At 41.0% G+C, this 21,350-nt stretch overlaps 1 protein-coding gene across 1 annotated transcript in view; it reads left to right on the forward strand.

The window, feature by feature from the left end:
• The window catches only part of ryr2a (ryanodine receptor 2a (cardiac)), a gene marked incomplete at both ends in the record, with an annotated part of 432,832 nt that overhangs the window by 289,036 nt on the left and 122,446 nt on the right, over positions 1-21,350 (forward strand). Inside the window, 4 exon segments of the mRNA XM_084331016.1 lie at positions 361-467; positions 8,271-8,322; positions 9,236-9,286; positions 19,091-19,190. Coding sequence (XP_084187142.1) covers positions 361-467; positions 8,271-8,322; positions 9,236-9,286; positions 19,091-19,190 — 310 coding nt within the window.

The raw sequence follows: 21,350 nt of genomic DNA on the forward strand, positions 1-21,350 counted from the left end.
GAGAGATGAGAAAAAGAGGGAAATGGGGAGGGATATAGCCAGAGAAAATAGACAGAGACGGAGAGAGAAGGAGAGAAGTTCATCCACTTTGTTGATTGATTTATTATCACCACCATTGTGCCTGTCTCACCTGGAATGTGTGTGCTTGTGCGTGTGCGTGTGCGTGTGTGTGTGTGTGTGTGTGTGTGTGCGTGCGTGTGTGCGGGTGTCTGTGTGCTTGTGTTTGCTTGTGTGTGTGTGTGTGCTTGTGTTTGCTTGTGTGTGTGCGTGTGTGTGTGCTTGTGTTTGCTTGTGTGTGTGCTTGTGTGTGTGTGTGTGTGTGTGTGTGTGTGTGTGTGTGTGTGTGTGCGTGTTTCTCAGAAACCTGGTGAAGAGGAGGTACCGGAGGAGGAAGAGGGCTTGAAGCACATCGACCCGCTGCACCAGCTGATCCAACTGTTCAGCAGGACAGCTCTCACAGAGAAATGGTAGGTTCCTCCTGGATGGCCTACTGTAACACCACTGTGTAATAATAATAATAATAATAATAATAATAATAATAATAATAATAATAATAATAATAATAATAATAACTTTATTTGTATAGCACTTTTCATACAGAAGTTGCAGTTCAAAGTGCTTCACAGCAGTAAAAAATACAGGCATAAGCGAGCATAAAACAGATAGAGAGGTAGTAAGGTAAGGTAAATCACAGTGTTTCACATTAGGATCTAGCATCCCAATAGTAATAAAGATAATCAAATAGAATAGACAGAGTAAAAAAGTGCGGTTTGATTCAGTTTAAAAATAGGCTAAACATAATCAAATAGAACGGACAGTAAAAAGTGTGATAAAATAGTTCAATCAAAATATAACAACAGAGCAGTGCATCGCTTTGAGTTTCTTTAAAAAGTTCTAACATACAACAGAGCAGTGCATCGCTATTAACACTTTTTCTTTACAAAGTAGGCCTACAGTTCTAAATTACCTTATAGAACAACAGAGCAGTTCGTCGCTCACAACTTAACAACAGAGCAGTGCATCGCTCTCAACTTTGAGTTTCTTTACAAAGTTCAGGTTTGAATTACAACAGTGTAGGCAGTGATGTACCTGAACTTGTTCATATTTTGGGCGAACGTAAACTGAACGTACTGCATTATATATAACTTCGTTCAAAAGTGTGCCCGATTTCTAAGAGCCTTCCAGGCGAAAACCCAGCTAAAATACACCGTAAACAGGCCTGTGCGGATCCGCACCACAATCCAATGCGAGTTGTCAGGTCAAGTGTTTGGTAATCCTCTTCGGGAACTTCAGGCATCATAGCAGCATGGGGGACAGTGGCTCAGGGGGTAGAGCAGTCGTCTGGTAATCAGAAGGTTTCCGGTTCGATTCCGGCTCCTCTCTGCAGCGTGTTGAAGTGTCCTTGAGCAAGACACTTAACCCCTAATTGCTCCCGATGAGCAGGTTGGCACCTTGCACGGTCGCCTCCACCGTCTGTGTGTGAATGTGTGAATGAATGGGTGAATTTGAAGCATAATTGTAAAGGTCAGGAAAAAAGACAATAGTAGAAATAATAATAATAATATAACATAATAATATAAAGTTATATAAATAATAATATAGTATAATAATAATATAATATAACTTAAAGGTCCCATGCATTATAAATGGCCTTTTCCAGTGTTTAGCATTGTATCAATGTGGGATTATATCAATGTGGTCTGTGTTGTTAATTATCATATTGACAGTCTAGTCAGTCTAGTCTCGAGTTCACGAGATCTTCCCTCACTCAACTAAGCTGTTCTGATTTGACGGTATTGCTGACGTGAATAAGGTACTGATCTGCAGTAACGCCCCCTCTATGGTTGTAGCGCATAGTGTAACCCGACACTTCCTCAAACAGGTTTTGACAGAGAGGCAGATAACGAGCGAGCGAGAGAGAGGGAGAGAGAGAGATAGAGAGGGAGAGAGAGAGAGGGACCGGCGGGACCATGCAGGAGTGTGTGTAAATGTGTGTGTGCCATCTCTCTCCCTCGTCGGAGCATTTACACACAAACTTGACTGCATGTGTGTCGGGGACGCATCTCTCCTCTCTCTCTCTCCCTCGTCGGAGCATTTATACACAAACTTGACTGTGTGTGTGTCGGGGACGCATCTCTCCTCTCTCTCTCTCTCCCTCTCTCTCTCTCTTTCGCTCTCTCTCTCTCTCTTTTTCTCTATCTCGCTTGCTCGTTCTCTCTCTCGCTCTCTCTCGTATGTATCACGCTGTGTGGGTGACTGTCACTGAAAGCGCTTATGGGCGGAGCCCATCCAATAACAGTCTGAAATCCTGAGGCTGATTATGCTTTTGAGTACTTCATTCGAAAAAAAAACGTACAGATGTCTTCCATAGACTCACAGGAATTGTGTAAAGTTGCCCAAATAGTGCAAGGAATAGCAATGCATGTCCCCTTTAATAATAATAATAGTATTTGAACAGTTCACTCCAATTTACATTTAAAATAGTAAAAATGGTGTTATCATCATCATCATCATCATCATCATCATCATCATCATCATCATCATCATCATCATCATCATCATCATCATAATTTATGAATAGTATTATTGTTTCTTACTATTATTAAAAGATGAGTAACATTATGTTGGCATCGACTATAATCTCACGATGTAAATGCTTTTATATACTCAAACATGTTTTGTTTTGAGTAATTCAGAACGTAATGACCTGGTATAATTATGTAATCGATCCCCAGGCTGCCTTGATAAAAGCATGCATGATGTCCCAAAAAGAAAGTATATATTCATTACAAAGGGCCGTAGTCGTCCAGTGTGGCTTAGGATGTTAGGATGACGCAGGCTACAGAGCTCACAAATCACACTATAAATATACATATATATAGTATCGAGATTTGAATTTAATTGATTGATTGAAAACTTTATTAACAGATTGCAGAATGGGTACAATACAGTACAGCTCAATACACACAATTGTTAAGGGGATGCAGACCAGAGATAGACTTTCGTCTTGTTTACATCAGGGTCCCCCATTTTCAATTCATAATGACATTTATGGCATACGCAACATCATGACATTTCTGACATACATGACATACAGGTATACAGTACTGTTACATTTGTGACATACAAGATATGCAAATATTAGGGCTGACCCCTATTAGTCAATTAGTCTACTAATCGGTCGAAAGGAGCCGTAGTCGACTGCCAACCTCTTATGCCCCTTTTCCACTGCATGGTACCTACTCGACTCTACTCTACTCTACTCTGCCTTTTCGGTTTTCCATTACCAAAGTACCTTGTACCAGGTACTTTTTGGGTACTTTTTGGGTACTTTTTTAGTCCCTGCTCTGTCGAGGTTCCAAGCGAGTAGAACTGGTACCAGAAAAGTCACGTGAAACACTGCAGACCACTGATTGGTCAGAAGAGAGACTCGTCACTCGTTGGAGCGTCTGCACAAAAACAGAAAGCCGCCATCTTTAATGAGTCGCTTAGGATTAATTATTTGTTTGCAGCAGGAACAAGTGCAATAAACAAAAAAGGATACAGTCACTGTGTATTCTGCCTCATTTATTGATGAAACAAAACCGACATCAACACAATTTGCCACAGAGCGGAGAGTTTAGTCTCACAAAAAGATTGCTGATTTGTTAAGCTTGTTGTTAGCTTAGGTGCTAATGTGCTAGCGTTTTAGCATGGCTATCGTACATAGCGTGATCAATATAACTCGCTATTGATTGTTTGTACTAGTAAAGTTAATGCTAGTAGAATAGACACAACGTGAGGTAATCACCATCCATTATAAACCGGTTATTAACTAATGCTAACGTTAGCAGATAGACGTGAGAGGTAATGTTAAAGCTTGTTGTTAGCCTACTGCTAATGCTAACGTTAACGTTAGCAGATAGACACGAGAGCCTAGGTAACATTAAAGCTTGTAGAATAGACACAATGAGAGGTAACGTTAGCGTTAGCAGAATAGACACAACGAGAGTCTGGTTAATGTTGTTATTGATTGATTGATTGAAAACTGTGTTTTACTCTGGCTTGGTCCAAGCCCTCACGGACATAGCTATGCTGGAGCTCTCATACTGTACACCAGCGGCCCGCCTCCCCACACAGAGACAAACTGAGTACTTAGTACCTGCAGTGGAAAAGGAACGAAGTACCAGGTACCTAAAGCGAGTAGAGTAGAGTAGGGTAGAGTGGAGTAGGTACTATGCAGTGGAAAAGGGGCAAAGTCGAATACAAAAAATAAAAAATAAAAAGATAAAATAATAATATATATATATATATATATTTTTTTTTTATCATTCTTTCCAAAAGAAAAGAGGCCTAGAAGCGTGGCTAACGCTAATGGCACACATACCAGAGGCTAATTGCCTACGAAAACAGGCACAGAGGCACTGAAAGAGGATTTCACCCATCTAATGAACACACTAGACTAGACAAATATCAAGATGTATCCATCAGTGGACCAATTGCATGCTTTTGCAGAGGACACGAAGCCTTCAGTCGACTCCTTCAGACATTAAGCACCCCCCACAGCCCAAATGGAATGATAAAAAAATAATAATAAAATAAAAATATTATATATATATATATATATATATATATATATTTTTTTTTGTCGACTAACGGCAAATTTTGGCCAATCATAGTCGACTATCCAAATCCTTAGTCGGGGACAGCCCTAGCAAATATACAGTACTGTTAAACAGAGATCCTAACAGAAACTAGGAAACCAGAAACTAGGTCCAGATAAGGGTCCTAGTACCATGAGTAGGGATGGGTACCTTTCACATTTGAACCGATACCGGTACCGGTACCTGTGAATCGATACCGGTACCCAACGGTACCTTTTTTCGGTACTTTAGTCTCAAGACATTTTATTTAAATGTAATTTAGTCGTAAAAAAAAAATCCAAACTTCAAATAACTACAATTTCGACAGTTTTCGGCTTGCCATTGCTCCGACTGCTTTGTTGTTGAATCAAGTCAAATCCTAGGTAAGCATATATTGTGCGTGTGAACGTTGACAAAAAAAAAAGTAAAAAAAAAAGTAAAAAAAAAACGTATTAATTTTTTATTTTATTTTTTTCTCTCTGTATCTCACTTGAATCGATACTCGGTAGTACCGACGTGTTTCGGTTCGGTACCTCAAAAGTACCGAATTCGGTACCCATCCCTAACCATGAGAGGCGAAAACAACACTCGGACCAGGAGTGGCAGGGGTGTAGGCCTCTTATCCTGGCTCTGTGATGACGTGAGGGTTCTCAGGTGTGCAGGCCGGCCCAGATAGGCAGAGTGATGGTGAGGCGGGAACAGGAAGAGACCCATATAAGGCCGTGGAGACCTGCTGACAGACAGGGGAGAGAAAGGCCCTGGCTGTGGCTGTAACACAGTTATCCAGTGGCATTATACAATGGCATGCAAATTTCTCGATTCTGATTGGCTGAAACAGTCAAGTTACACGTGGTTATTTGTCATAACCCCACGCTCTTGGTCCCAGGACCCACCCACAACCGAATTACTATCACTCCGCCGTGCAAGTTTTTAGAAATGAAAGCAAGATGTTGACATCGTCATAATGACTAAATGAAAAGTGATTCTGTCACGGCGAATGTGTTAATTTCTTACACAATGTTGGATTATGTAATTAGTGGGTCATGAGTCATTGTGGAACAAAAAAAATCGCGTGAATTGATTGATTAATTGCAAAAAAAAATATTATTATTTTTACCTACTTTCTATAGAAGCAGCTGGGAGGTGCGCTGTTTTAAGTGAGTGTGGATTATTGAATTGATTGATTGCAAATGTTATTACTGTCCGCCTTGTTTCCAACTGGTTAAGCTTGGCGACTTCAAAGTTGGTTATGCTTAGAGTTTGTCTTTAGAGCAGGGCGATAGACCACCAGCCCTGATTCCAAACTCTAAGCATAACCAACTTCGAAAGAGGGCGACTTCGAAAGAGTCGCCAAGCTTAACCAGTTGGAAACAAGGAGGACAGTAATAAAATTTGCAATCAATCAATCAATCAATTCAATAATCCACGCTCACTTAAAACAGTGCACCTCCCAGCTGCTTCTATAGAAAGTAGGTTAAAAAAAATCCTCCTATAGGGCAAAGAAAACTTTTTTTTACATTTTTTATACCTACTTTCTATAGAAGCATCTAAGAATGAAGTTCTATAGAAAGAAAGCAGGTAAAAAAGAAAGTAGGATGTGTTAGTTTGTTGGATGTATTAGTTGAGAGACAGTTGGATGTGTTAGTTTGTTGGATGTCTTAGTTGAGAGACAGTTGGATGTGTTAGTTTGTTGGATGTCTTAGTTGAGAGACAGTTGGATGTGTTAGTTTGTTGGATGTCTTAGTTGAGAGACAGTTGGATGTGTTAGTTTGTTGGATGTCTTAGTTGAGAGACAGTTGGATGTGTTAGTTTGTTGGATGTATTAGTTGAGAGACAGTTGGATGTGTTAGTTTGTTGGATGTCTTAGTTGAGAGACAGTTGGATGTGTTAGTTTGTTGGATGTCTTAGTTGAGAGACAGTTGGATGTGTTAGTTTGTTGGATGTCTTAGTTGAGAGACAGTTGGATGTGTTAGTTTGTTGGATGTCTTAGTTGAGAGACAGTGGATGTGTTAGTTTGTTGGATGTCTTAGTTGAGAGATAGTTGGATGTGGTAGTTTGTTGGATGTGTTAAGTTGAGAGACAGTTGCACTTCCGAGCTGCTTCCACACGGAGGCAACTGCTATATATTTTTTGGGAACTACTTTTTTTGCGGATGGTTTTGTCAATAAATCTTTAACTAATGTGTGTTTATTGTATAGCAATAAGGTTGGATGACATCGGTCATTGTATAAAAGCCATTACACCACACGCAGTCGTGGGTTATGAGAATTAGACCATGCCTAGGGGGGTCTAACGACCCTCGGCTGTGCCTCGGGCCTAACTACCACCCCTAGGCATGGTCTAATTCTCATAACCCACTCCTGCGCGTGATGTAATGCTTTATTAGACCAGGCGAAGTTAACTGAACAGACAGACACGGTTTCATCCAGATATCATCAGTGTTTACAAACAGTAAAGGGTTTATAGGATTGTACATATTTTTTAATACAAAATGGGGACGAACAATGGAGATCTCCGTGTTTCGATTCCACCCGTTGTGGACAGAAGCACGGATAAATCCGTGGCAAGTTGTTATTGCTTTTATTCCATTTTAATAACCTATTCAAGGTCGCAGAGCGGCACTGCAGATGTCCCCTACTCTTTGAATTCGAGAAGGTGCAATACCGGCCAGATCCTCTTAGGGGCGCTATCGCGATAATGCAGTGTTCTCTGTGGCCGAACGGTGGACTATTTTTTTTGACTTTCAATAGAGTTTTATGTTAGCTCGATTCTGGATCTGCAGCCTGTAGCTTGGATTACGCTTTGCATCGCAGATTTCACCATGCAATAAGGGGATTTATCATCAGCCAATGGACATATCGATCTACCAGATGGCGATCGATAACACGGAAATGCTCGGGGGGATCCCACCGGACCACAGTAAGATCTTTTTCACGTAAAGTACATCCCGATCGGGCCTTGTTTTGATAGCCATCGAGGCGTTCGGCCTATGAGGCTAATGAGGCTAACGCGGTTATTGGTCATCAATAATCAGAAACGACGTCCCCCGTCCCCCCCCTTTCATGCATACATGCGTGAGGATCGTGCCGATCATATGCAGTTTGAGTTTTAACTGGAGCGTATCTATAACCGAAATGCCATTTGATTTAACGTTATTAGCTATTAGCCCATTGTCTCGGCTTCCAGGAAATATACTAGACCAAATCCGGTATAATGCTTATATTCACAGCGCTATAAAATGAGAACGTATTGATGACATTTTTTTTTCTTTGCAGCATTTTGAAGGGACGGTTTATGGTCTCAATTCACAATGAGAATGGACAGATAGCAATACTATAAAGTATAGATTTAGCTCTACAAACAGCCCCACGTCTGTTTACATTTCCCGGTCCTCTTGAGATTAATTAGACTCATCCCAGTGGCCGCAAAAGTGTTAATAATCTTAAAAAGTTAACCATTTACTGAGTACAACAACTGGGGTGATTAAGGGCCAGAAGAAGACACACATACATGTGCACAAATGGTGTTTAAACTGAGGTACCACCTAGCTACTAAACCTTCTCTGTTTCTCATAATGTTGTGGTGAACATTCACTACCAGGCCAGTAGCTCTGTTTACCTTGTGCCATGTCTGTGATTTGTCTTTCAGTAAACTGGACGAGGACAATCTCTACATGGTGTATGCTGACATCATGGCTAAGGTACTAGTTAAATCTAGTTATTTTATTAATCTCTACATAGCTGAGGTACTAATTAAATCTAGTTATTTTATTAATCTCTACATCGCTAAAGTACTAGTTAAATCTAGTTAATTTATTAATCTCTATATGGCTAAGGACCCTCCCCGTTTTCGGTGGTCTTGAGAGGACCTCAGGGGGTACATTTATTGGGGCTACGTGCTTGCTTTCCGCCCATTAGTCCAATAGGCGAAGCAAGACGCGAAGCCAGTATGAAATATAACAAAGGTTATTCTATAACCCTAGTTATATTATTGCTGGCAAAGCGTCTTGTTTTTTTGGCCCTGAGGACCCCAATCCGTTTTTCGCATGAAATTCAGTCTCGGAAGGGTGAGCATGGCCACTTCACCTGGTTATATACCACGGAAGTGGGCGTGGCTAGGTAGATGTAAGGTGCATGAAAAAGGTCTTTCAACATGCTCCATAGGTCATGCGCCTATAAAGTCCAATAGGCGAAGCAAGGCGCTTTGCCAGTAATCATATAACTAGGGTTATAGAATAACCTTTGTTATTGTATTCATCTCTACATGGCTATGGTACTAGTTAAATCTATTAACATATTAAATCTAGTTATCTTTGCAATCTCTACATGGCTATGGTACTAATCAAATGTGGTTATTTTATTAATCTATCCTATGCTGACATCACGGCTAAGGTACTAGTTAAATCTGGTTACTTTATTAATGTATCCTATTCTGACATCATGGTTAAGGTACTAGTTAAATCTCCACCCTAGTTATCTTAGAAGTCTATTTTGACATAAAGTATTAATTATCTCGTAAATTGAAACTATTCATACTGTTACCTTCCCAACTTCTTACCTCCTGAATCTCAAATGCTCTCTTTTGATCTCTCTTTCTCGCTATACCTCTAATAGAGTTGTCATGATGAAGAGGATGAAGATGGAGAGGAAGTGAAGAGCTTTGAAGTAGGCACTATCTCTATCTCCTCTCTCTCTCTATATATATATATATCTCTCTGTCCTCTCTCTCTCTGTCCTCTATCTCTCTCTGTCCTCTCTCTCTGTCCTCTCTCTCTCTCTCTCTCTCTCTCTCTCTCTCTCTCTCTCTCTCTCTCTCTCTCTCTCTCTCTCTATCTTTCTCTCTCTATCTCACCACCGCCATCTTATGTAGCTCACCCAGTCCATCGCTACAGTAGCTCAGTCACTAACAGGCATTTTAAAACTAACCTCTTGTTCATTAAAATGTCATTGAATCTTTCTTTTGGGATCTTGTGAGGGGAGAGAGATGAGAGGAGCCTGCATGCCCGGAGTCCCTGACAATAATGAGATTCATGCTGCTCACTCTTCAAAACCATAGTACATATTAATACATAATACATTTCATGTAGTTATCCAACACAATATAGTCTCAAATGCATTTAATGCCGTTATTCGACAAATGTTAAAGTGTCCATGAAGTGGAAAAACAACTTTATTTTCCCCTTTATAGTACTACAGGGGTATAATTCCAATGCAGGCCAACACATTTTAAACATGCACTTTTCTATATGATGTTTTTATTCTGTATTACGGAAAAGTGTCACAGTTTAGCCACTGATCCAACCTTCAACCTGCATTTAAAAACTGTGATCATTCAAAAGAAATCCCACTAGGAGAGAGAGAGAGAGAGAGAGAGAGAGAGAGAGAGAGAGAGAGAGAGAGAGTGAGAGATTTGATTTTTATAAAAACTTTATTCTTTACTAAAATTACACAAGATGCAACAAAACATTCAAAAATAAAATACTCTACAACTCAAAACCAAAAAAACAAAACAAACACAAAAAAAACAACAAACACAAAACAAAACAAAACAAAACACACAAAAATAGAACAAACAAACAAAAAAATCAATTAGGGACAATGATGCTGAACCTGAACCAAATTGTCACTTGAAATTTACCCCCACAGGGAAAAAAGAAACCTAAACGATCCAAAGTTCTGGGTGTATCAGAGAGAGAGACACCGGAGAGGCACTGTAGAAACCGTTGTCCTGAGAAGAGCGTCTCTAGCTTCACCCTTCCCCGCGTGGTACAACACATCAGGCCTTTGTGCGTGTCCGACAGACTCCAGTCAAAACTTATCCTGTGGATAAACAGGGCCGCCCTTACAGCTGACCATCCTCCTTCAGCCTCATCACATTTGCTCCTACCGTCCACCAGTCTTATATCACATGGCATCGATGATGTCGGGGGCCGAAAACAGAGCATATGGATCGAGCTGCACTCTGGACCGACATCCCCATCAGACAGTATGTCACCCTTGCCTCCCCGTCCGAGGCCGCCTTTTCCTCCCTGGTTCAGATGCCGCTCCAACCTCACCTCCCACTCCCCCGTGCGGAGATTGGCAGCCCTCAGTGACTTCTCATCGAGCATTCTGATTCGAGAGCTCAAAGCCCTAATGAAACCCATTCCGAACATCGGGTAGAAATTAACCAGCAAAGTCCTCTTCACCATCACCCTCCAAGGCTGAATCAGGAAACCGTTTATTTCGGCGTAGACCGCGATGAGCCCCACAGTCATACCTTCCAACCCTTGAACAAGGTACCGGTGCCGGTAACATACAAAGACGGCAGAGACAACATCCCCCATGACGACTCTGCTGAAAATTCTGCCGAAGGAGTAATGCGTGGCCTCCCCATCGGGCATGGAAACGATACGCCCCGCTCCTGTCTCTGAATCCTCCATAGTCCCAGTCCTCATAAAATTCCACAAAAGTATAAGAGTATATGAGATGAACAAAAAAAGTCTCAGCCTCCTTTCCCCGGTATCGGGACACCTTGAAAAGTCCAGCCCCAAGTGACACCACACCAGTCCCTTCAATAAAAAAACTCTAATTTCAAAAAAAAAAAAAAGGAAAAAAAATAAAATAAAAAATAAAAACAAAACAAAAACTACTTCGAATCCACTCCAGCCTCCTCCACACTGTGGCCCTGCATCACCTTCTGCACAATCTTTATCATCCTGTATATATCTTTGTCAACAAAACGACCATCTCCTTTAAACCTCATATGTTCCTTTGCTGCTGCAACAAACAAAATTTTATCTGGAAAAAAATCTTTCACCTCTACACCCTTCCTGTTCTTTGTCAACTTTAAAAACAGTTTCATTGCATCTAGTGAATAGGAATAACCATCTTCCTCATATTCATCATCACTATCCACAACCATCTCTGCCCATAAACGCCCCTGTGTACTCTGCGTACTGCTAAGTTCTTCCGTCACACCTGTCTTCTTAGCTTGAGAGCTCGACACCCCAACTACCTTACTCTGTGTACTGCCGAATTCTTCCGTCACACCTGTCTTCTTAGCTTGTGAGCTTGACAACCCAACTACTCCAATCTTTCTCTACTGCCTAACAACCTCCATCCCGCCGTCCCCCTCTTCCATATCAATATCTTCTACTCCCTCCACCCTGACCCCCTCAACTGAGTCCTCTGACCCTGTTCCCTCAATAGCTACAGCCACCCCAGGCACACTCCCCTCATCCGTAAACCTCCCTGCCACCACCCCCGCCCTCATTTTCATCCCCTTTTCCTGTCCCTTGTGTATCAACAGATCCACCCTCCACCTCTGTAATCCTTCCTGCCACGACCCCCCCCCCCTCATTTTCATCCCCAGCAACTGTCCTTAGTATATCAACAGGTCCATCTGCCCCATATATGACAACAGGTCCCCTTGCCACCACTGCAATCCCTCCTGCCACGACCCCCCCCCCTCATTTTCATCCCCAGCATCTGACCTTTGTTCTTCAACAGGTCCATCTGTCCCTCTTATGTCAACAATTCCACTCTTCACCTGGCTATCCAACACAATCTCCTACCACCACCCCCCCCCCCCCCCCCCCACCTTACCATCTCCACCATTCTTTCCCCGTGCTACAATCCCCGCCGAAACCACCCCTTCCATTCCCTTATCACTTCCATCTGGTACAAAAACCTTCTCAAAAACCTCCCCACTACCCCTCATCCCCTGCCCCCCCCCCCCCCCCCCCCTCAACCCCTCGATTCCCACTCCAAGCTGTTCTTCCTTTCGTCCTCGCACCTTCCCCATCATTTCCCCCCTGCTCGGCCCCTCCCCAGGGCACGCTTGTCTCTGATGCCCCTCCCTTCCACACGCAAAACATCTCATATTTTGTGTTGTCGCAAAGATAATGTACTCAAACCCGTCTATTACTACTTTAAAATTAAGATCTAACTCATCATCACGTCTGTTCATTACAATGAACGTCTGCCTTCGGTGAGAAACTACATGCTTCAGTTCCGGTGCCTTGAAACCTGAAGACACTTTTTTCAAAGGAGCCACCACTTTTCCAAACCTTGCGAGTTCCCTCAATATCAGATCATCGCTCACCAACGGAGGAACGTTTGCCAATGACACCTTTTTTGCCGGAGTTGTGAGCGGCAACACAGATACAAAAGTACCATGTAAGATCAAACCGTCCGTTATCAGTTGATCAACTTTAATCAAATCATTTAAGAATATTACAATCCCCCCATTCATACGGGCTGCTGACTTAACGGCCGCAGCTCCCACTTTCCCCGCTACAGCTAGACTACAGTCTTCCACCGAACACGGAAAAGCCGGCGTGACTTTGAACCCATGTTTCCTAGTTAATTTCGCGAAATCCATGCCGCCGCGACAGCAGTCAGCTGCCAAAGCGAACACTGACAACGCTATCAGCCCACCATTAACACACAACCAGTCGAATTAAAACCCAGTCTAATTCACAATTTGACAAACAACATAAAGATAGGAAAAAAAGTTTAGAAAGACTCACGCGTTCCACAAAACCTCTCGGCAGCACCACACTCAAACCACCCCGCTCCCACCATCCACACGCATGCGCACAGAGAGAGAGAGAGAGAGAGAGAGAGAGAGAGAGAGAGAGAGAGAGAGAGAGAGAGAGAGAGAGAGAGAGAGAGAGAGAGAGAGAGTGTCCAGTAAGGCTGACCCCTATTAGTCGAAAGGAGCCGTAGTCGACTGGCCAACCTCTTAGTCGAATATATATATATACTGTATATATATATATTTTTTTTTATCATTCTTTCCAAAAGAAAATAGGCCTAGAAGCGTGGCTAACGCTAATGGCACGCATACCAGAAGCTAACTGCCCACGAAAACAGGCACAGAGGCACTGAGAGGATTTCACCCATCTAATGAACACACTAGACTAGACAAATATCAAGATGTATCCATCAGTGGACCAATTGCATGCTTTTGCAGAGGACAAGAAGCCTTCAGTCGTCTCCTTCAGACATTAAGCACCCCCCACAGCCCAAATGGAATGATAATTTTTTTTTATAATAATATAAAAAAAATAATGTACAAATATTATACTTTTTTTTAAAAAAATTTACCAATAGTCGACTAACGGCAAATTTTGGCCAATCATAGTCGACCATCCAAATCCTTAGTCGGTGACAGCCCTAGTGTACAGTGATGATGGCCTTGCATAAGCAAAAATGTTAGATTGGCTATATAGTAGGGCTGACCCCGACTAGTAGCAGTAGTCGACCAATTCCATCGAAAGGAGCCGTAGTCGACCCATCTAATCACCCATCTAATGAACACACTAGACACATATGTATCCATCAGTGGACCAATTGCATGCTTTCACAGAGGACAAGAAGCCTTCCGTCGACTCCTTCAGACATTAAGCACCCCCCACAGGCCAAATGGATTGATAAAAAAAAGGGGGTAGTCGACTATCAACAAATTTTGGCCAATCAAAGTCGACTATACAAATCCTTAGTTGGGGACAGGCCTACTATTTAGCTTGGAGTCTGTCAACAAACACAGCTGGCAATCTAACTAGCAATCTATTTGGATATTTCAACTTTTCTATTTTGGAAGGCAGCGGTTATACTCTTTTTTTTGTCTTCATTAGGCCTAATTCATTGCCTATTAGTGCATTTGTCTGTTTTTATCTCAATTTCAATAGAATTTCAATCGTTCTTATCTTTATTGAGTATCCGAGTATGATCATAGATTATATATCCGAGTCTAGATAATGTAAACAAATATATATACATTATATATGTATATGGTATATATGTATAATTCGGGACAAATACAATATTTTGGGGGGCGGTGTTGAAGAGTTAGTTTTGAGCCCTGCTGTTTCATTAGGAAACACATCAGATCAACAAAACAAAACCCATTATTTATACCACGTCAGAAGTAGGACACATTTTACACAAGTACCGTTGAAAAGAAATGCAGGGTGTATGTTGTCCCAGAATTCTCTCACAGATTACATCCCCACATCATAATAACTGACTTGTGTCTGCCATGCAAATCTTTTTAAATTGCCAATTTTCATTGCATTGGGTTAGCAGTGGAATATTAATTCCAACACCTGCTTGTTTCAAAAGGCTGAGAAATCATTATTGTCCTCCTCTCATTGCATCTCAAAACACACCATGCTGAGATAATGTTATTGTTATCAGTATATAGAGATTAAATGTCATCGGGTTACTTTTGAACAGATTCAATATTTTGCTAATCATGCATGGCTTTCCACAGTCTCTGGCTGGGGGGGGGGGGGCTCTCTCCTCTGCTGGTAGCAACAGCCTGTTTTGTGCGCCGTGAAAATTCACATTTACATTTTGTCATTTAGCTGAATGCTTTTATCCAAAACGACTTACAAGTTCTGTACGACAAGTCAGCAGGAAAGGTACGACTCTTACAGCTGAGTAACAATGTTCATCAAATGACGAAAATGACGTGATTTTGTCTCCGCAGCGTGACATTATCAAAGGTTTAAGCAACAAAATTGCCAACAAGGAAGAAAGATCTCTGGTAATCCAAGCTCAACTTAGTCTTTGTTGGTCACCTCAGATTTTACTTTGGATTTTAATTTGGACGATATTTCTGTTGTTGTGTTTCTTTCTGAAAAGGTTTTTAAGTCATCCCGATCAAGCCATTGCCTTGCTAGTGTTTCTTCTCCAATGTTGTTTTTGACACAAATAAACAACAAACGCGGGAGCAGCCATCTTTGGTTAATTTCCAGGCTCTTTCCATCCTCACTTCCCTTGTGTTTCTTCTTCATGGCTCAGATAGAAAGAGGGTAGCAGCAACGCTGGCACTCTAGCACCCCCTGTTGCTGACTGTAAGAACTGTGTTTGTGTCACTCACTCCTGTTGCCTGGTCACTGCTGTAGTGGTTAAGAGGGATGGCTGGGAGAGACATGTAGAAATACCTTGACATTTCAAATTTAGTCTATAAATACCATAACATAAAACATTTTGTATAGAAATACCATGATATTTTCAATGCAAGTCTACAAATTAGCTAGTACGTAGTGGTCACAATTCGTTTTTTGGATTTACTGAAATACTGATACAGAAATGTTTATCCACATAATGTCTGGTGAAGAAAACTAGCAGATTTAGAGGAACACGCCAACATTATGGGAAATGTGCTGTGACAAGACGATAGATACCAATTTCCTCTCGTGCGCGTTCACTAGAACAGTGGTTCCCAAAGTCGGGGTCGCGACCCAAAGGTGGGCCGCGAGCAGCCACGGGTGGGCCGCGAGATGATTTAAAATTAAAAAAAAAAAAAAAAAAAAAAAAAACGTTTTTTATTTTTTATTTTTTTATTTTTTTGTCAGGCCACTGAACTTAGAAGCAGGCCAGGACAGTGTTTCTAGTTGTATTCTAAAATGTGACTATATGGTTTTATATTAACTTAATAAATAAACAAAAACGAAAAATCTACTTATTTCAACGAACATTTCAAACTAAATAACAGATTATGCACATAAAACGCTGAAAACAACCGAAGCAACAATAGTATTTTAATGAGGCTATTATTATTATCATTATTATTTTGCAACAAGTTAGCCCTCTCATAAATAGCACATATAAATTAATAACTAACTTGAACTAACTTAATAGGATTGAAGTGATATTTGGCTTAAAAAATCGGTCGCCTGGCAAAAAAAAAAAAAAAAAAAAGCCCGACGATGTGCATTGGGCCGCGGCTCTCTGACGCCTTATTTTCTGGGCCCCGGCCTGAAAAGTTTGGGAACCCCTGCACTAGAAAGCTATCCGGCTGCAGGCTAGCCTCAAGTTCAAGTTTCAAGTTTGTTTATTATTTGTCACAACAAAATACAGAATACTTTATGATGAAATGCTTGTTTCTATATGAGCCCCTGAAAGTGTGCTACATACAGTAAGAAAAGTAATTAAGAAGTAAGACAAAAGTAAGTGAAGGAATGTGCAGTCAATATACATACAATATACAAACAGACCCGGCGCCATGGGCGGGCATTGGGTGGCCTGGCCCGCCCACTGAGTCAGCTGTGCCCACCCTGAGAAAAAAAAAAAAAAAATCTCAATCAAAGTCGACTATCGAAATGCTTAGTCAGGGACAGCCCTAGTGGGCACTGATGTCAACAACAACACTACTGAAGCTAGCACAGCACTCTGTGAGAATTCGTTTTCTGCCCTCAAGAACATCTTTACAGAACATCGCCTTAGTATGCTTCATCGACACAAGGCCAATTTAATTCAGTTGGCATTTGAGAAGGACTTAACAAAAAAGTTCAGGAATGAGTGGAGGGGCAGTGTTTTAAGAAGATTTCACTCTGTCCCCAAACGATGGTGAGTAGCCTGTGGAGGAATTTTGTTTGCTTTTTTATGCACTTTATTTTTGTCAGTTCAGTTCAGTTTGTCAGTGAATTCAGACGTGTTGAATAAATGGAGACTTTTCAAAGATATAGAATAGAATAGAGTAGAAATGTATTATCCTGAGGGAAATTTGACACTCCAAATCACTCAACATTAAACATTTAGACAGAACAAGTCACGAATAAGAATAACAAAACAAATGGCCTAAGAATAGAATAAAATGAAATAAAATAAAAATAGAATAAAAGATACAGTAAATAAATACAGTAAAAATATACTGAAGTCTACAGTAGGTGTAATATTGCACAGTGCTGTTTAAAAAGTAAGAGTCCAGGAAGATGGTAACTGTCACTCTGTGCTGAGTGATGCAGTGGGGCACAGTGATGCGTTTTATAAAGTCTGATGGCTGTCGGAATGAAGGACTTCCTGTGCCGTTCAGTGCTGCATTTAGGTAGTGTGAGCCTATAACATGCTCCTCCTGTCAGCCAAGTCTGTGTATAGTGGGTGGGAGGGGTTTTCCCTGATGGCCTGGAGCTTAGCAAGGCTCCTCCTCTCCGCCACCCTCGCTAGGGCGTCCAGCTACACCCCAACCACGCTGCTGGCCTTCCTGACCATCTTATCCAGCCTGTCTGTGTCCCCTGCTCTCAGTCCGCTGCCCCAGCAGGTCTGTTATATATATCCGTTCAGTCTGTTTTTGTATAAGTGAATGTTCTTAAGATAGAGAAATTTGATTTTTCAATTGCCTCTCTGCTGTTTAGTTCAGCACCGTGGGCAACGCCAAGCAAGCCACAGCGCCGTTGTCCCAGCTGAAACGTATAAAAGGGAACCTGTGTTGAAAAACCATTGTGCCCCCCCGAGAACATTTTATGCCCCCCCACTAATTTGTTTCTGCAGCCTGGTCTGTATACAAATGAGTAACAGTGAGGTACAATGCAGAAATGAGATGAGGTACAAAACTTAGGGTGCAAATGAGGTATGAATGTAGTGCAAATCTCTTTAATAATAGATACATATGATGTAGTGTTAAAGTGTCTAAAGTGAGTGGTAAGGTGAGTGTTTGTTTAAAGTGTGTACATGTGGATGTGTGTGCAATTAGTGTCGTTGTCATTGAGCATCCTGATGGCCTGGGGATAGAAGCTCCTTCTGAGTCTCTCTGTACTGGCCATGAGACTCCGGTATCACTTGCCTGACCGCAGCAGTTCAAAGAGGCAGTTGTTTGGGTGACTAGAGTAGCCTAGCTCAGCACAAATTAAAGGAAGCGGATACGGACCGGCTAGGCTAGCTGTTGGACAAAAACACCTCTCCCTGAGTTTTAAGCTAAGCTATTGGTCCGTACCGGCTTCCATTAATTTGTGCTAAGCTAGGCTAACATGCAGCCGGATAGCTTTCTACTGAACGCACGGAGAGGAAATTGGTATCTATCTCCTTGTCTGACTCTGGAGAAGACAGTAAGCATATTTCCCATAATGTTGTCGTGTTCCTTGAGAAGTTGAGAAGTAGAGAAGTCCAAACATTACTTTGAGTCTAAATGGAAGTGAAGAAAAACATACATTATATAATAATAATAATAATAATAATAATAATAATAATAATAATAATAATAATAATAATAATAATAATAATAATAATAATAATAATAATAATAATAATAATAATAATAATAATAATATATATATATATACATAAATACATACACACACTCAACCATCACGTGTTCTCCTACCACTGAGCTTACTTATTGATGCATCCAAAACATACAGAATTACAAGTGCTTCGATCCGCAGAGTAAAATGGAAAATATGTCTTTCCCCCACTTGCATGTAGCATACAGCAATGCCAAGCAACAATAAGTGCATTTAAAACATATCTTAACCTGTATATACAGTGTGTCATCTGTTCTTGATTTCGATCGTAAGGTTTTCTAATTGATGAAGCCTAATAACTAACTACATCTATACACTTCACTCATATCCTGATTAATAATTCTGATAACGTACTTAACTTAAACCCTATGAGAGTGTGGTGGTCCTATAGCTTCAAACGTGATGTGTGTAGAGACTACAAGCTCTCAGGTCTCTCTCCGTTGACCCCTGACAGGAAAAAGAGATGGAGAAACAGAAGCTTCTGTACCAGCAGGCCAGGCTACATGACCGGGGGGCGGCGGAGATGGTGCTGCAGACCATCAGTGCTAGCAAAGGTCAGCCTAACTCATCGCCAGTGGTGGAAACAGGGTTCGCACAAGGTCCTTGAAGTTCTTAAAGTGCTTGATTTTTTTTACAAACAAAAGTCAAGACCTGGAATTCCTTGAAAACAGCCCATTTTGTGTGCTTAAAAAGTCCTTGAAATTCAAATCAACCATTCGCATTGAATGTTTTGTTCATCCATGATCAAATTGTTCTGAATCAAGAAATCGTTTTGTTGTTCTGTTTTAATCAAATCTGACAAGTCGCTGTCTCGCGCCCTCCAACAGCTTTTCTTCATTTCTTCGTGTGTGATGCTCTAGCTGGCAAGCAGGCCAAGGAGATGCTTAAAAAAAACAGCATTTAAAAGTGAATTGTATCCTTCGAGTGACATCCTTGAAAATGAAAAATAGTACTTGGAAAAGTACTTAAAAGTCCTTGAATTTCATTTAGCAATGTCTGTGGGAACCCTGTGGGAAGTAACTAAGTATTTTTACAATTTCAAGCTACTTGTACTTTACGTTAGGGTACTTTATAATTTTACTCCACTACAAGCGGTATGTGGTCCAGTTATGCTGCTCTGATTAAAGGTTATGTTAAAGTGGTATGTGGTCCAGTTATGCTGCTCTGATTAAAGGTTATGTTAAAGTGGTATGTGGTCCAGTTATGCTGCTCTGATTAAAGGTTATGTTAAAGTGGTATGTGGTCCAGTTATGCTGCTCTGATTAAAGGTTATGTTAAAGTGGTATGTAGTCCTTATCCTGCTCTGATTATGTTCCTCTTGAAGTCGTCAAATGTGAAAGTATATAATCTTCATACATATTTGCCTATGTTTTTATGCAAAATCTTTTTCGTTAAAGTAACTAGTAACTCATGGGTTAAGTACAGTACTTGAGTAAAAGTACTTAGTTACTTTCCACCACTGAACACAGGAGTGACATAGAACACCTGTTATAGATCGTATAGCTTTACGCTCTGCTCTATTGGAACTATCCCTGTATCCATTCTAACAATGAAACACTTTCTCCACATGTACACACCTATTTACCTCCGCCTGGCCACACCCACATCCGCTCCTATAAAAACGGGGTCGTGGCCACACAATCAGCTCCTTCCCTACTTTCACCACCGAAAGTGTCTGTATACACCACTTTAAGTTTAGTGCCAAAAGTAATTAATAGTAAGGAAAAGAAGAGAAAAGGAGCTGCGTTGACATTTTATCTTTGTTTTATCTCTCACTATTTTTGGAGAAAATAAAGCGATAATGTCTTCACCACCGGAGAGTCTAGAACAGGGGTTCCCAAAGTCGGGGTCGCGACCCTCCGCGGGGGGGTCGCCAGATGATTTCCATTTTTTTTTTAATTTTTTTTTAATGCAGTCAGGCCACTGAACTTAGACGCACGCCAGGACAGTGTTTCTAGTTGCAGCAGCGCAATAGTTAGATATCCTAGGTGGGGAACAACCAGGAGATCACTGCAACTCACACAAGTTGGAGAACTATCTCTCTCTCTCTCTCTCTCTCTCTCTCTCTCTCTCTCTCTCTCTCTTGCTCTCATCTCAATTATAAAATGAATATGTGGTGTTATGATCAGGGCTGAAGTTGAATAAAATATTGTATTTATCAATTACAAAAAAACTGAAAATCCATCAAAATCAGTGTTGTTGCTAATCATACATATGCTAGCCTGTTTTTTAACAATAATTTGTGATGCCATCACAAACACTGGCATTTAAAGGGTACAAATAAAAAAATCCTGCACCAGAATGCAGGAAATGAAGTCTTTGTAACAAGAAATGTCCTGGTGGGGGACCCAGACCAGGGGCGTATCTAGACCCAGCACCTCACTAGGGCACGGAAGGGCACCTACAACTATGAAAAATTCGGCCGGTTTTGGCCGGTTTGTGGGCGAAAATGGGTGGATTTTGTAACTATTTTTTTTTAACTTTATTTCGGTTTTAGGGTTAGGTTAGGGTTATGTTATTTAATTATTTTGGGGAGCCAGCCCCCCAAACTCCTGAAATGCATAGAAATCTATGAAATAAATAAAACAATCTGACATTTATATTAAAAAGAGCTAGCCACCCAAACCCCTAAAATACATAGAAATCTATGCATTTTGGAACAGTTACTATATATATAGTCAATAAAGCATTTAGTCATACTTAAAGTTTAAAGT

This window comes from Notolepis coatsorum (genome assembly GCF_963971535.1).
Source record: "Notolepis coatsorum genome assembly, chromosome: 15".
Taxonomy (NCBI): domain Eukaryota; kingdom Metazoa; phylum Chordata; class Actinopteri; order Aulopiformes; family Paralepididae; genus Notolepis; species Notolepis coatsorum.